This window comes from Pseudorca crassidens, chromosome 17, assembly GCF_039906515.1.
Source record: "Pseudorca crassidens isolate mPseCra1 chromosome 17, mPseCra1.hap1, whole genome shotgun sequence".
NCBI classification, from domain to species: domain Eukaryota; kingdom Metazoa; phylum Chordata; class Mammalia; order Artiodactyla; family Delphinidae; genus Pseudorca; species Pseudorca crassidens.
In genome coordinates, this window is record NC_090312.1 from 37,553,197 (window position 1) to 37,569,460 (window position 16,264).

The following is a 16,264-nucleotide window of genomic DNA, read 5'->3' on the forward strand; positions in this document are numbered from 1 at the left end:
GCACTGTAGGCTTAGAAGAATAAGACTTTCATCCTACTGTATTGCTCTAATGTAATTTTTAGGAGCTGAAAGTAAGGTCTAACAATAAATTCAGATGAAAGTAAAGAAAAATAATACTTTTCTATATGATGGTTTCAATAGCGTAAAACAATAGATACCACTTAGCATATTCTGCTTTCAAATCCTTTTAAAATATCTCCTTACTCTCTTAAAATAAAACTGTTCATCTGAACTGGATAAAGAATTGAATATTGGATTCATTTGCCGCGTATTCTGCCATAGAGACGTTAACGTAAACGAGCTGGTACATTTTCACATTTCCTCTCCTCGTGGACACAGAGCTCAGCGCTCCCAGATCTGGGCCTCCGTTGGGGCTGAGCCTTCTTCACACAGGGCTCCTCCAGGCACGGTGGCCTGCGAGGCAGATGTTCTTTTCCAGGAGCCTCTGAGCCAGTCCTCAGGCCCGCTTCCTGCTGGCGGGGCCTTGTGTTAGTGAGCTCTGGCAGAGAGCGCTGCAGCCTCGGGGGCAGACGGGGTCGGCAGCACCAGCTGCCAGTGGGTCCGGATCTCCTGCTTGGTAGGATGTCTCCTCATTAAGTACCTTGGAAGTGCTCACCATGGCATCCATGGTTGTTTTTTTTTGTGTGTGTGTTTTTTTTTGCGGTACGTGGGCCTCTCACTGTTGTGGCCTCCCCCGCTGCGGAGCACAGGCTCCGGAAGCGCAGGCTCAGCGGCCATGGCTCACGGGACCAGCTGCTCCGCGGCATGTGGGATCCTCCCGGACCGGGGCACGAACCCGTGTCCCCTGCATCGGCAGGTGGACTCTCAACCGCTGCGCCACCAGGGAAGCCCAGCATCCACGGTTTTAATGAAAGCAAAAATAAATGGATTTTTACCTATATTCAGTGCTAGCTTTTGATTTGTTCCAGGTTAAAAAAAAGTTGATAATAATTATTATTGATTTATGAAAACTTAGACAAAACAATCATCTTTGAATTGCTTACCTCCTTTCCAGAGTGGGGTCTGGCGATAGATAACTGTGGTTTATAAAATATCTGATACGGTGTATTATTGATTATTGTAGTCTTGTCTTCAACCTGAATAATTTGTATGCCTTGCTGTACCATGGAGGAAATGCAGAACTGGCATAACTGCAGGACAATTGAGGAAAGAGTAATTTTTAAAATATTATATGGGTGTTGTATGAAAGGAGAGAAGGTTAGCACTCCCCTTGACAAAGATGGGAGAGGCGCATACAGTTAAGGCACTGCCACCTACTTCGTGGCATCTAACCACTGTTTTTTTGTTTATTCTGCCCAATCTTTAGAGCATTTTGACTCACCAATCATGTATTTCATCAATTAATGAAAATATTAACAACTTCTAAACAACAGAACATAATACATAAATTCAAATTAAATCTGATACTTAAGTGGGTGCTTCCAAAGGGAAAAAAAAATCATATATGGCATATAAAAATCTCTTGATTATTTTTAAAAGTCATTTTATCCATTGGTTTGCACAGGACAGTATCAATTTTATCTTCTGTTCCAGAGGATTTAGTAGAGTTCCCTTTCAGTCTCAAAATTGTCTTGGTCCCTAAAAAGGGTCACTATTTACTCTTCAACAGGGTGCTTTAGCAAACCGCCTACTTTTCCTGCTATTGTATAGTGACAGAGACTTGTTTTCAAGTTATTAAACCAATTTTTCCCTCACAAAATATTTATTTATAAAGCACTTATACATAAACAGATGTCACTTATCCTTTTCAACATAAAGAACTCAATCCAGCATTCCCCTTCTCCTCATGCTCACCCTAGCAGCTATCTCACTGAATGTGTACCTGGACCAAGGGGAGTTCTGAGAACTTAAATAATGATGACAATGTTGAAGAAAATAGTAACAGCTGACCCTCATATATTGCCTTCTTGTGCTCCACCTGTTGAAGGTACTTTATGCATATTAATTCACAGAATGCTCACTACACCCACATGGGGTAGCTACTATATTATCCCCATTTTACAGAAGAGAAAAAATGAGGCACAAAGAGGTAAGCAACTTGCCCAAGGTCACAAAGATAAAGAAGGTCTAAGGGTTGGAATTAGAAACCATGCAGACTGGTTCCCTGGTGCTGCTCTTAACCACGGTGTGTATCATCTCATTGTCCTATCACATTGTATGAGGAACTGATGCTCAGAGAAGGTATTACTTGCCTAAAGATATCCATCTAGCAAGTGGTAACGTCAAGAAAGTTCTCAGAGTGTGGTCTGAGAACCCTTGGAGGAGATGGTCTTTGAGATTCTTTCAGGGGGCCCCAAGGTCAAAACTAATTCTAAAATAATAATAAGATGCTATTTGTCTTTTTCACTCTAATTTTCACATGAGCATACAGTGGAGTTTTCCAGAGGCTATATGACATATGATGTCATCATGCTTATGGCTAATGAAATGTATGTTTGTGAATTCTTGTGTTTAAAATTTTGTTTTAATTTCTAATTTGATAAATATCAAATAGATATAATCCACATAAACAAAAGGTTTTTTGGAGGTCCTCGGTATCTTTTAAGAGTGTAAAGGGGTCCAAAGACTAAAAAGTTTGAGAATCACTACTAGAGAATAATGAGATATAAATATAATAATATTATATTTTCCAACAGTTCATTCATTCCTTCACTAACATTTATTCGCACTTGCTGTGGCCACTTTGTGAGGTGCTGGAGGTACTGGGTATTTGACTGTATATCATAACTTTTTTTCCAGGTTTTGATGGTAGTTCTCAACTTACAACTATTCAACTTTCGGTGATTCACGCTTACAGCTCTTTGCCATTTACACCCGTGTTACAGTATTTTGGCCGGCAGAGCATAAACATGTGTTGCCCAGACAACTTAGAGGAAATGGATACCAGCCTTGAATACTGAAGACCTACTACTTTGTATCAGAGAAATTTATTTTTAAAAAGTCACCAAATGACCCTAACTTTTCTCAGGAGGCTCTTTGAAGATGCCTGTCAAAATCTAGCTTCTTCCCAGAGAAAGGTCATTCTGAATTATACTACTCTGATGGAGCATCCTTTCTTTTTCAGATTTGGGACAGCTAAAATAACGACGATATCATTAAGTACAGCATGAGATTTCTACACGGTACACTATGATACTTACTTCATACATGCAGTTTAATGTGATTTGTTACTATATTATTCAGCTTAACTGGTTTTCATATACTACTTTAGAAAAGATTCATGTTGAAAAGCACATACCACTTATATTTAGTTAAATAACTATTTTTTTTCATTTTTTTGTATTCATCTTCATAAACATGAGTACCAGTCCGCTGTTCAATAATACAACTCCACATCATTTTGCTCAGGATGCCCTTTCCAGAAATATAACCTTTGCTGCAGGAGCCTTTGTCCTTTCACTCAATACTCAGAATGTTAGCAGTTCTACCTCCTGCTCTAAAACAAGGAGGCCAAGTACAACTTGTGGATATTTGGGAATAAGTTCACTTTTTTCCCCTACTTACAATAAATCAAGTGACTGCTGAGTGTTCTGAAATAGAGAGGTTATTGGATAAACTATGTGACACAGCTTTTATCACTAGCAAAGGAAAAAAAAAAAACGACTGTAAAACAGAGAGGTCTAAGAAATCACGTTACACTGTTAAAAATTGTTTGGAACAAGTAATACCAAAAAGGGATTAAAAAAGAAAAGGGTAGACTCATTTTAAACAGGTTGAAGGGATGGCATGCTATCCCCTGAGCCACACAGACTTTTATCGACTTTGATCTTACCTTCTGATGTCCTGGGAAAGCACCAAGTCTTATTTCGGCAGCAACAAACCCTTCTTCGTCCAATGACACAACTTCACCATTACCTCCATCTTTCCACTTTGGAGATGTCAGGTTATGGACCAGTTTAATTGCTACTGACTTGTGCACAGTGTTTGTATTTGCCCAGTATATTCCAATTTGAAAAGCTTCCTGGAAAAGTAATGCCTCAATTATAAAGTATTTTTCTTAACTTTGATATTTTTACCTCAATTCGTAGGAATTTTTTATATTATGTAATAGGTCTACTTAGGCAACCAAATCCCTTTTTTTTGGTAATGGCAACATACATTTTATTTTAGTTCCCAGTGCTTTCTCTGAATCACAATGGAATTCATATTTATTGAAGGAGGGAAAAAAAACATCAATCTAAACTGTGACTACCCTATATACCAAAGGCTTAAAAACTGAAGGTTTCATTTCATTTGACAAAAGAATAATATGCAACACTACGTACATGTAGGTCAACATCCCAATTCCTTAAGGTAACATCATATGATTATTTTTTTAAAAAAAAAGGAAAAATGCAATTGAGTAAAGATGCTTATAAACTGGAGTTCAAAAAAAAAGGACTCTCAAATTATTCCCTATCAGGAAAACATTTTATTTAGAAATTCCTTGTACTCTATTTTCTTACAGATTTATGTGCCTTCTTGAACTGGGCTAGCCTTATCAAGAAAGTTCTCCTGTAATGGAATATAAAATCTTCCTATGAAATTCTGTTTTACAATTAAGTTTTTCTTCCCTTGTTATTAATGATTCTATGCTGTTATCACTAACGGGGGGCATCCATGATTATGGACAGGCAAGTCCACTTATAAAGGAAAAGGGGCCTTGACAAAAATAGCTGTTCAGAAATCTTTACTTCTTATCCATCTTGCACATCTCTGAGAGTTTCTGTAAGAACCACAAAAATATCTAGGGGGTGGGTTAGCACAGAATATGGCTCTATATTCTTAACATATCCTGAGCAGGCAAATCCTAATTCTTGTCAAACATCCTATACACAATGGAAATGAGAATGTAACTAGTACAAGTTATCAAATTTAATGATAACTCAAGCATGAATACTGCTGATGGGGAAAAAAAAAAAGACATCTGAGATGTCTCTGAATATCAAAGAACATTCCATACCCCTTACATATGCATCTAGGAGGACAGTTTTCCACAACTGATTGATTCTGTTAAGAACATAAATGCAACCTCAGAATAAAAGCTGGTTGTTGAAAGGAAAGAATTCCTATTAGTTTTTAAAAAAAAGTTATAGTACCTGAAAATTAGGAGGGATAATAATTTTGCCAGCAGGAACCTGTAGAACAATCTTCTCTCCCTCAAACAGCCAGAGGTCCCACTTGGACTGATTGATGAGCAGGGCCCAGGGTAGCAGCTCTATCAACAAGGTCCTCACATATGGCTTCCAGGCTGACAGCTTCACTCGCATTGGGCTGTCCCACTGGCTCAGCTGCTCATTCCTGTGCCAAATACCACATCCAAGAGACTCAATGAAACATGATGACTTCAGGATTCATGAAATGTGTTTAAGGATTCCAGACACACAACGCTCCTGTATGACACCTCTTCACACCAGAGTCATGCAATGCTAAGTTTGCATCCAGGAGAAAGAAACTTTTCATGCAACTATGTTCGAGATTAAGAATGAAGCAATCTACGGAATACATCTACTAGGTGATAAAAGGTCAGAATCTGACAGATACATGCAAACATCTTTTTTAAAATGTTTTTATGGTATCTAAGATTTTTGTGAACAGTTATTTATTTCTTAATATTGAGAAATGTTTGTAGAAAAAGACTGCTAGAGAACATTACCTGTCAGAGTCCTTTTGATTATAGGGCCATGTGGGTTGAAGGGACTTTTCTGGCCCGTAGAATTCGTCAAGGGTCTGAGTAACTGTGCCTCCGGGGTGTATCTTAGTGGCTATTTGCTTAATGAGGGATGTTGAGATGGGAACAGCACAATGTGAAGGATCATCTTCTTCTCTAGGAAACGGAAAGAAAAAACAAGAATGATTATCAGATGTATCACAGACCAATATTTTTTTTGGTGAGAGTGAGTCAATTTTTGGAGCTTTAGGGATGATGACACAGTTTGGGGAATTATCTGGGCCGTGGCCTTTCCTCCCCAATGCTTGGGTGGAGATCTCTTGTTCCTCTACAGAAATTATGTGTCAATTACATTTTCTGATCATCCCTCTTATTTATATCCAAAGGGGCTGAATTTTATCTTAAACTGTAGAAGAGAATAAGAGAATACTAGGCAGGGCAATTTAAAAATAACATTCTCATAAGATAAGAAATCATACAAAAAACTCTATCCTCCCTTACCCCCTCAGTAGGACAAAGTTACTTTTCTACTGAATCTCTCTTAAGAAAATGTAAGGACTTTCCCAGTACCTTGCTTGAAATGTTAGGTGATGTACAAGGTCAGGTTCTATGTTTTGCAGCGGTTTTTCTTGTCCTTTTCCTGGAATAATTTGTGTTTCACTCAATCCCAGACTTCTTTTCTCCAAATGTATGATAATGGGGTCTGGAAGATGACTCCTCATGATAAAAAGAGGGCTGAACACAATCTATAAAAATAAAAGGACAGAACAACTTTCATATTTGCTTTGTTGCAGTATTCCAGCTGTTTGACGCTGAAACAAACTTGTAATAAATCTCTTCCCTGGGTCACTCTGACCTTAATTTATTTCAGAACAGGAAAGGTCAAAGCCATATGCCATATTTTAGGATTAGAAAGCACTTACCATTCGTTGTTGCACTTGAGAGCTGGGTTCTAAAGTCAAAACTGTGCACCAGACATAAATAAGAGAACTGTGTGAAGACGGCACCTGCACATGAGACAGAAAAGGGTTCTATTAAATACTAAACAGTTTACTAATTCATCAAAATAAGGCACAGATATAATATCCATTTGGAGGATACAAAAAGTTTGAAGTTACAGAAAAAAGCCATTTAAAAAAAAAGAATAAGCAAAAACAGACTTCATTATGGCATAAAGTGAATGTGCAGTGAGTCAATGGGGCCAATTCTTTCCGTAAAGATGAAGGGATTTGTATGTGGAGAGACTGATATAAGAGTGAGTGGGAGAACAAAAGAGAGGATTTGTCCTTTATGGGAATGAAAGTGATGATGGTGGAGATTGAGAAAGAGATGAAAAAGTAGCAGATCATCATAAGGCTTCTCAAGTGGGGAGGACACCCTTTATTCCCTCCCGTCCCTCCAAAGCCCTTGTGCATCAGAATATTTTTCAAGATATATATCATCTCCACCTGGGAGGGGTAGAGTCTTGGCTACGAGAACGACTGGAACTGATACAAATGTGTTGTCGTGGGATGGGGACGAAAAAGTTTGAGAAATAATATTCAAAGCCTTTTTATACTATTTCAGGCCTCCCCTCTTTTGTACATATCATTTATTAATAAATTAAGTGCTGTACTGAATAAAGAACATAATGAGAAATTTAAAAATTTAAAGCTGCTCTATTCTGGATTGTACTACTTCTCATACCTGAATGACAACACTATACTCAGGGGTCTTGGATTCCAGACACACGTCTCTCGACCAATCTTCATCTCCTTTGGCTTTCACACACAACTCGGTCAGTTCGCTGTCTTCTAGTATGTACGAAGGCAATTTCCGTTTGGCTGTGAGGCAGTCAAAATGTTCTCGGACCACAGCTTGTCCATCTTGACCAATGTAATGCTGAACGACTTTTAGTTCTATGCTTTGAGACAAGTAACTACAGATAATCTGTCTTCCACAGATGATAATCTGAAAGACAATCAATCAAACCATCAATCAATAAGACTTCATCAATTCAGATTCCATGAATTGGAAATACAGGGAAACCTTGGAGATACGGCAGGTTTGGTTCCAGATCAACACAATATAGCAAATATTGCAACAAAGGGAGTCAGATGAATTTTTTGGTTTCCCAGTGCATATGAAGGTTATGTTTACACTATACTGTAATCTATTAAGTATTGAAAGCATTATGTCTATAAACATTTAAATACATTAATTAAAAAAATTTCTTTTGCTAAAAAATGCTAACCATCATCTGAGTCTTCGGCGAGTTGTAATCTTTTTGCAATAGTAACATCAAAGGTCACTGATCACAGATCACCGTAACAAAGATAATAATAAATGAAAACGTTTGAAATATTGCGAGAATTAGCAAAATGTGACACAGAGACATGAAGTGAGCCAATGCTGTTGGATTGCTTGATGCAGCGTCGCCAAAAACTTTCAACTGATGAAGCGTTGCCACAAACTTTCAACTGATGAAAACGTAGTATCTGCAAAGCTCAATAGAGCAAAGCACAATAAAACAAGGTATGCCTTGTTCAGACAGAGTAAACTATGCTGATTTTAATGGAAAGAAAATGAAATCGTTAGCTTATTTAGAGAGTACAAGAAGAAAAAGAGGCTTCCAAGAAGAGAAGGGACTTTGCTTTGGTCATGTTGAGTTTGCAGAATTCAAAGGACAGACATGTAGGCAGGATCCATGCCCAGCTACAAAGGCTGGTCATGTGCTTGAGAGTGAAGGTGGGACTGGAGATGGAAGACTTGTGAAATTAAAGCCTCACAAATGTGTGCGGACAGGAAGACAGTTTACCTGGAAAAGAGGGTGGAGGCTCAAACCCAGTAACTGACCAAGACTTTAGGTACAGACTCAGGGTGAGAAGTCAGAGAAGGGACGAAGGAGTGTCAGGAGAATGCAGGGTTGCTGAAGCCACGAGAGAAGAGACTGACTGGAAGATGGTGGTGGATGGTATTGAACAATGTAGCAGTCAAAAAGGAAGGGGACTGGAAACAAGACTTCAGCTCTCATAGCTGAGATGACAATTGTGATCAATTTATTCCCTGCGGCTGATTTCCAAGGGTTTATTGCACTCTTATGCAATACGAAATCTCTGTATAAACTGATAATACAAACAACTTTTAACTCAGAAACCTAATTATATTTTATCTTATTCAGGTTTTTCTTACAGAATAGAAGCATTATCTTTATAAAACACCCAGAATTATCCATTAAACCCATGTATTATTTAACTTTTCATCCAGCTAAGAGTATAGTTCAGAGCAGCCATTAAGAAACATCTCTTAAATTGGTGGAAATTGAAAAGATAACACAAAATTTACTCCTCTGCAGTGAATACTTTTAGAAAGCAAATCCTGTGCAATATGAATTTTCACCATGACTGAGGAAGACAGGACTGTCACATACTGTTTTCCTTATTTGTAATATTTTTCCAGGTTATAAAATGTATACTAAGTAATACATGTATAGCATGTATGTCTAAGGATATGACGGTTAATTTTATGTGTCAACTTGAATGGGCCATGGGGTGCACAGATATTTTACTCAAACATTACTCTGGGTGCGTCTGTGAAGGTGTTTCTAGATGAGACTAACATTTGAATTGGTAGACTGACTAAAGCAGACTGCTCTTCTGAACATGGGTGGGCCTTACCATATCAACTGAAGACATGAAAGAACAAAGAGCCTGAGTAAGAGGGAACTCCTCCTGTCTCACTGCTTGAGCTGGACACTGGTCTTTTCCAGCCTTTGGACATGGACTGAAACATCAGCTCTTCTTGGTACACTAGCCTGCTGGCTTTTGGACTGGAACTACACATCAGCTCTTCTGGTGTTCCAACTTGCAGATGGTAGATCTTAGGACTTCTCAGCCTCCATCATCGTGTGAGCCAATTTATAATAAATCTCTCCCTCCCTTTCTCTACGTACGTATATATGTATATGTGTGTGTGTACACACATACACCCTACTGGTTCTGGGTTTTTTTTTGGAGAACCATGACTAATACAAAGTATTTTCACAAATTATCTCTTTTATTCTCACAGCAACTGTTCCTGGTGAATTTAAGGTTCCTGCTTTGTTGCAGAAGAATTTGGAGATGAAGTGATAGGTAAGAGGTGGATTTATTTAGAGAGAAACACACTCACAGACAGAGTGTGGGCCATCTCAGAAGGCGAGAGAGCTTCTAAATGTGGCATGGTTAGTTTTTATAGGCTGGGTAATTTCACGGGCTAATGAGTGGGAGGATTATTCCAACTGTTTTGGGGAAGGGGTGGGAATTTCCAGGAATTGGGCCACCGCCCACTTTTTGACCTTTTATGGTTGGCCTCAGAACTGTCATGGTGCTGGTGGGTGTGTCATTTAGCATGCTAATGTATCACAGTGAGTTGTATAATGAGGCTCAAGGTCTACTGGAAGTCAAATCTTCTGCCATCTTGGACCCAGTTGGTTCTAAACAGTCTTTGTCATGTCCTATGGCTATGTCATTCTTTTAAAGGTTGTGCCCTGCCCCCTTCCCTCCTGTTTCACAACCACATAAAACAGGTGCTACAATGACTCCTCATCTTAACAAGGAAAAAAACAGAGGCACAGAGATGGTGAATAACTTTCCTGATGTTACCCATGTTACCCAGATGGTCTGGCCCAGAGTCTGTGTTGCTCACCATCCTGTCTGTATCTCATAAAATTAATACCTACTAATTAAGAAAACAGAATATGGTTTGGTACAAGCTAATTGTGGTAATTCCATTACCACAGTTGGTACAAGCTAACTGTGGTAATTCCATTACCTCTTTGCTAATGATTAGTTTAGGGGTGAACATGGAGCTCTGTTTTGGTGAATAATATAAAAAGGGAAGACTGCTAAAAGGCTCTGGGAAAGATTTTACTCTTTGATAATAAGGGAGACAATTTGAGAAGGGAAAACCCTCCTTTTTTTTTCTGCCATGGAAGATGTTAGGAGAGGATATAACTTTTGTAGCCATCTTGAGGACAGGAAGGCAAATTCAAGAGGACAGCAGAGAAGCAGATACAGTACTGAGTTGCTTAATTAACTAACCAACATCCGAGTCTCCCTTCTTCCTTTTTGTTATGTGAGATAATAAACATAAAATAGGAACAATAATAGTATCTGCCTCCTTAGCTTGCTATGAAGATTAAAAACCCTATTTTGTAACTTCAAACTGAAAGCATCCTAATTGATACATTTTCCTATGTCATTAGGAGTACTTTGCAACTATCATTTTAAACAAAACTATTATTTACACACAAAAAATGTGAGCAACTATGAACTATTATTTACCCCAAGCAAATCTGCTAGATTGACAGACCAAAAATTAAAGTCATTGTTGTTTCAACTTCCATTATTTGAATAGTGAGGTTTAGCATTTTCTTAAACATTTATTTTCCAACTATCTACTCCTCTGAATTTTCTTTAGAAGGAACACATCTGTAAAAACCAGGCTATGCTTAACTGTTACATTTCCCCTAGATACTCTGGACATTATAACCTCTTACAACAATATTTTCAAAATAACAAACATGGAAGTCCACTGAAATATGAACACAAGATTTTCTCTAGCATATGTAGACTAGACACTCATGATAAGCCTTGTGACGCCATAGCATTGCCCAACTTTGAATAAACAATAGAAAACTCTGAGGCAGTATTTAACTCCGTTCTTATTCCGATGTGTCCAGGCCTGGCAATGTGTGCTCAGTGCTCTTGTTTCAGAACCTTTGGGCCCCATGAGATTTAGGAGAGGATTTGGCTGTCTCTCACAGAAACCACAGAATCTCTGCAACCATCTGGGACTCACTTTGTTTAAAGACAAAGATCCTCTTGGTGGGTTTTTATAGTTTCATTTTGAACCAAAAAGCCTGTTAAATAGGCTTTCAAATTTGATAAAAAGAAAACCCTTAAAAGTGGCCAGGGAGGGAAGGCTACTTAGATGAAGGAAAATCCAAAATGGCTGCTCCTTGGCGTGGGGCTCTTCATGGCTGCCCCCTCGCAGGGTTCAGTGAAAGCCATGCCTGCTTTTCTTCAAAGTGGCAACACTTACAATGCCGTTATTTTGAAAATTATGGTTAGAATTTCAAGATTAATTTATCAGTTGAAGACAGCTACTTAATTTTTTTTAATGTAGGGTTTCTCTTTAATACACATTTCCAGGTTTCATACTAATTCCCCTCTTTCCCCAAAGCCACAAAGATGTGTATTGAAGATTTCCACATATGATTTTACTTAGCAGGTTTCAGAACTCTTATTAGATCAGTGCCAAGAAGAATAGCGATATTAAAGAATAACTCCAGAGCACCAGATGCACTGGAAAATGATATCCTAACCATGATTAAAAGTGTATGTATAAAGATACAAATATATATACATACATTCATATGTACATTTAGGTTTTTAGAGTGGTAAAGCTTTCCTCAATGAAGGGATGGAAAACACGGAAGCAAATACATGTGCATGAGTAGTGGTATAATGTACAAAGTCCCTGAGAAATTTTATGTGTGGTCAGTTTTCACTGAATTGGGGAAATGAGAGGGGTGCAGGAAAGGCAAGGTACAGGTAACCAGACATCATTGTTCAAGCAAGCTTTAGCCAATTCTCCATTGTCCCGTGGTGTATTAATGCAGTTAAGGTATATCAGAGAGCTACACACACTCTCCTCCCCAAATGGGGCTTCATAACTAGGCAGCTGCGGTTTATTGCAAATTTCCAGGCCCAGGTGGGGTAGCAGGAAAGAAGCGAAGATGTGAGGGAGGCAGGAATCTACGAAGCTCTTCTGGAAGCTTGGTTCCTATCTTCCTAACCTGGCCAACTGAGGAAATCCTGTCTGACGTACTTTAACTAGCGCTAATCTGAATGTTAGTTAATCTACCCTGACAATAAAAAAAAAATCCAATTTAAAAAGAAATAATACATTTTTGCGTGTGTGTGTGTGTGTGTGTGTGTGAGAGAGAGAGAGAGACAGAGAAAGAGAGACAGACAGACAGAGAGGGGGAAAGAGACAGAGAGGGAGGGAGAGAAGGTAAAGGCAGAAAAACGCTGACCAGAAAGGTTTTTTACAATGTTGACACATGCAACAGTTGGTTTGAGGTTGGCATGGTGGTCTGCTGAACCTCGTATTACCTGGGTTCAGTATAACCCACTTTCCATTTGCTTCATTCTAGGTTAAACGAATTGCTGTTTCTGTGTTCTAATTTTCCCCGCTCTGCTAAGTTTATTTTTAAAAAATTTTTATTCATTTATTTATTTTATTCGACAGGTTCTTATTAGTTATCTATTTTATACATATTAGTGTATACATGTCAATCCCAATCTCCCAGTTCATCCCCCCCACCTCCCGCTGCTTTCCCCCCTTGGTGTCCGTATTCTGCTAAGTTTTTTTAATGGCCCCAATATAGAGCTCAATCTCATTTGACGATGACAAGAAATGCTACAACTCAAAATATAGTTATATGTGTATATACCTTCCATGACAGTGGGAATGTAAAATGGACTTTCCTAGTTCCTGTGGGAAAAGAAGACACTTCCTCTCAAAAAGGTAAATGCAATGCAAGGGCTGGTTATGCTTCCATTATTGCTCTCCAAAGATTCCTTTCCTATTTGGCTAGATTTGACTTTTTTTTTTTTAAGAGTATTTATTATAAATGAGGTAGAAGCAGAGAAAAGCGTGAGAGGCATTCCCCACAGAAAAGGATTATTAACATTTACCAGTACAAATAACATTTGGAAAAGTTCTGAAATGTGATTTGGCACCAGAAGCCTTAAAATCTGTATATTTGACATTAACAGAGAGAGTGATTAAAAGAACTACTTAACTTTCAATGTATGGAAATTTTTTTTAGTTCTGATTTGAACCCCTCATAAATATTTAAGATTTAAAAAATGCTAATGGTTTGAAAAACTCAGGAAATCAGCAGAAGTTTTAGAACAAATATATATTTAATTATTTAAAAGATTAGTGTAGCCCCAACAAGACTCTGCTAAGACAAAACGATGAATTTTGTCTAAGGAATAAAGTACATCTTTTTAATTTGGGAATGTGCATCAGGCACCACAAACACATTCATATCCTTTGTGCAGGTAACTAAATTTTATAGCAATTTATTTTAAGGACAGACTCAGAAATTTGGACATATATTTATACACCAAGATAGCTATTTAAGGATCTATTATAGTAACCAATTGGAAATGAACTAAATGTCCAACAACAAGGAAGTGTCTACATGGGGTTAGATATACCATATGGTAAATCACTATGCAACCATTAAAGGGATAACTTCAGGAATTTTAAATAACATGAGAAAATAAGCATTATATAATGGTAAGGGAAAAACACAAGTTGAAAAACTGTAATTACAATCAGAGTTCAAGTTGGTTAAAAGGTATCTGCATAGAAAAAAGAGCAGAAAAAATACACCAAAGTAATAATAGAAAATATTTTTTGGTTGGTAGATTTATGGGTAATTTTAGTTTTCTTCATTAGGCTTTTCTGTGTTTCCAGATATACTTTATAATAGTTAACATAAAAATAACACTGTGAACTAGTATTTCTTGGGTGCTTTCTTTTACAAAAGGAATATGAAGCATAGAAAGGTTAAGAAATGTGCCTAAGGTCATATAGGTAATAAGTACTAGGACTGAGAAATCTTTTCCAATCAGAAAAAAAGTAGGTAAAGTTTTGTGAGAATTAAAAAAAAAATGTGTTTTTCATGATCAACTTTTTGGGCTTATGATATACTGTTGCAATAGTATCTGCTCAGGTACATTGCATGTATCAATTTATGCCTGAAATTTAATATCATTTCGTGAAAGTAGATAAATCTATGGCAAGAATGAGGCATTAATATAGCAACACAAAAAAGTCCAACCAGCATTACTTATGCCTGGGAATAGTTCATTATTTTAATTGTAACTAAAATTTATTGGATTATGACAATGGGCCAGGCACTGTTGTAAGCACTGTACATAAACAAACTCATTTAATTCTCATACTTAGTTCACGAGGGAAAGCACTATTATTACTATTCCCATTTTAGAAAAGTGATTCACAAAGATTAGATAACTTGCTGATGATCACGCAGCTAGCAAGGTTGCCTGTGATCTTAACTACCAAGGACATTCCTTGAAAAGATTTCTCCACAGAAGGACCCTGCCTTTCCACTGACTGTTAAATGTTCTAGCAACCACATGCCAAAGACTTGAATGAATTGGGAAACTTCAGACCAGAGCTGTGGTGGTCAAAGCACCTAAGAACTTGTTAGAAATATAAATTATCATGCTATACCCAAGACCTGTTGAATCTGGAACTCTGGGGGTGGGACCCAGCAATCTGTGTTTTAAGAAGTCCTCCAGGGGATTCTGATATATACTCAAGTTTGAAAACCACTAGCCTAGAGGGAAAGAAACTAAGGGGAAATATTCTACCTTCTCTTATGTTTTTGGAGGGCTGTAACCTAGAGGAAAGGTAACGAGTTGTGTGCTTTTTGCATATGCCTCACAAGTTCTGAGGAATGGTAAAAACTGGCTGAATGGTGACAGATTTTGGCTCAAAATTAGGAAAGAATTTCATTAACAGCTGGAAGTAACCAACAATGGGAAGGGCTGATGTGTGAAAGAATGAGACTCTCATCATTTGGAGTATTCAAACAGATGCTGTATGACCTTTTCTCAGGCATGCTGGTGAATGGGAAGGTAGACGAGGCATTCTTGAGAGACCATGAGTGACAGAATCAGAAAACCAGTGTGTATTGGGCAGATATTTGTTGAGAGCATATCCATGTAAGAGAGCTCTAAGGGCAGATAGGAGAGACACTTCTTGTTCTTATGACTTTCCAGCTCAAAGCCCACATTAGCCACACTGGTCCCCTCATGAGTCCTTGGGTAAGACACGTTTGTCCCATATTTGTATCTTTATTTATCCTATACTGCTGACCTGGAATGCCCTCTCTTAATCTAAATTCGACATGTTTTGTAAAGCCCAGCTCAAGTCAAATCTTCTTAGTGAAACCTCTAAATTCCTTTCACACTTACTGTCAGTCGTACACATTGTTGGGTTTATGTAAATTTACATTTTAAGAGCAAAGATTCTGTTACATACTTAGTGTCTTTCGTTTTTCTCTGTTCTACAGGAGGCAATCAACAAATACTTGGAGGAATGGTCAGTTGACTGGGAAGACTCTCCCATGCTTCTTGTCTGAGACTCCTCTGCTATAGGTTTCTTTTCACTTCTGCTGCCCACAATAATGAGAACATGAAGTTCAGCTCCCTGATTAGGTGCAGGCCAAGAATGTATATGGTATAGGTCCTACTGTTCACCTCACCAGTTGCTTCCTGCCTGCCCCTGGCATACAGCAATGGAGTAGTCCCAGGTGCTCAATATGGAAAGCTCCCTTTTTCCTTTTCTTGGGACTGAGTGCTGTCTCTATCATGTCCTCAGTTCACATAAGATCTGGATAGACTGTTACAATCCAGATGCAGATGTATATGTTAAAACTCTTATGACAAATCCAGTTATTATGTGTGCAGTGAAGCCAGTTTTCAGATTTTAATACTTCCTTTTTTTCTTTCTACTCTTGTC

General features: G+C 38.0%; 1 protein-coding gene, 1 long non-coding RNA gene and 1 pseudogene across 9 annotated transcripts in view; 2 read left to right on the forward strand and 1 right to left on the reverse strand.

Annotated features, from left to right (window-relative positions):
- Positions 1 to 16,264, reverse strand: part of VPS13B (vacuolar protein sorting 13 homolog B) — a 798,169-nt gene that overhangs the window by 45,674 nt on the left and 736,231 nt on the right. For all 8 annotated transcript variants that reach the window (XM_067711645.1, XM_067711646.1, XM_067711647.1 and 5 more), the window contains exons 45-51: positions 7,358 to 7,621; positions 6,595 to 6,678; positions 6,242 to 6,417; positions 5,657 to 5,827; positions 5,100 to 5,301; positions 3,794 to 3,982; positions 1,005 to 1,151 (exon numbers count right to left, since the gene is read on the reverse strand). In XM_067711645.1, the coding sequence (XP_067567746.1) occupies positions 1,005 to 1,151; positions 3,794 to 3,982; positions 5,100 to 5,301; positions 5,657 to 5,827; positions 6,242 to 6,417; positions 6,595 to 6,678; positions 7,358 to 7,621 (1,233 nt within the window). The remainder of the gene's footprint in view (positions 1 to 1,004; positions 1,152 to 3,793; positions 3,983 to 5,099; positions 5,302 to 5,656; positions 5,828 to 6,241; positions 6,418 to 6,594; positions 6,679 to 7,357; positions 7,622 to 16,264) is intronic.
- Positions 1,197 to 1,304, forward strand: LOC137210815 (U6atac minor spliceosomal RNA; annotated as a pseudogene).
- Positions 5,359 to 16,097, forward strand: LOC137210045 (uncharacterized). The gene is made up of 4 exons (XR_010936254.1): positions 5,359 to 5,525; positions 9,420 to 9,557; positions 9,719 to 9,783; positions 15,816 to 16,097. It is a non-coding gene; the product is annotated as an uncharacterized lncRNA (long non-coding RNA).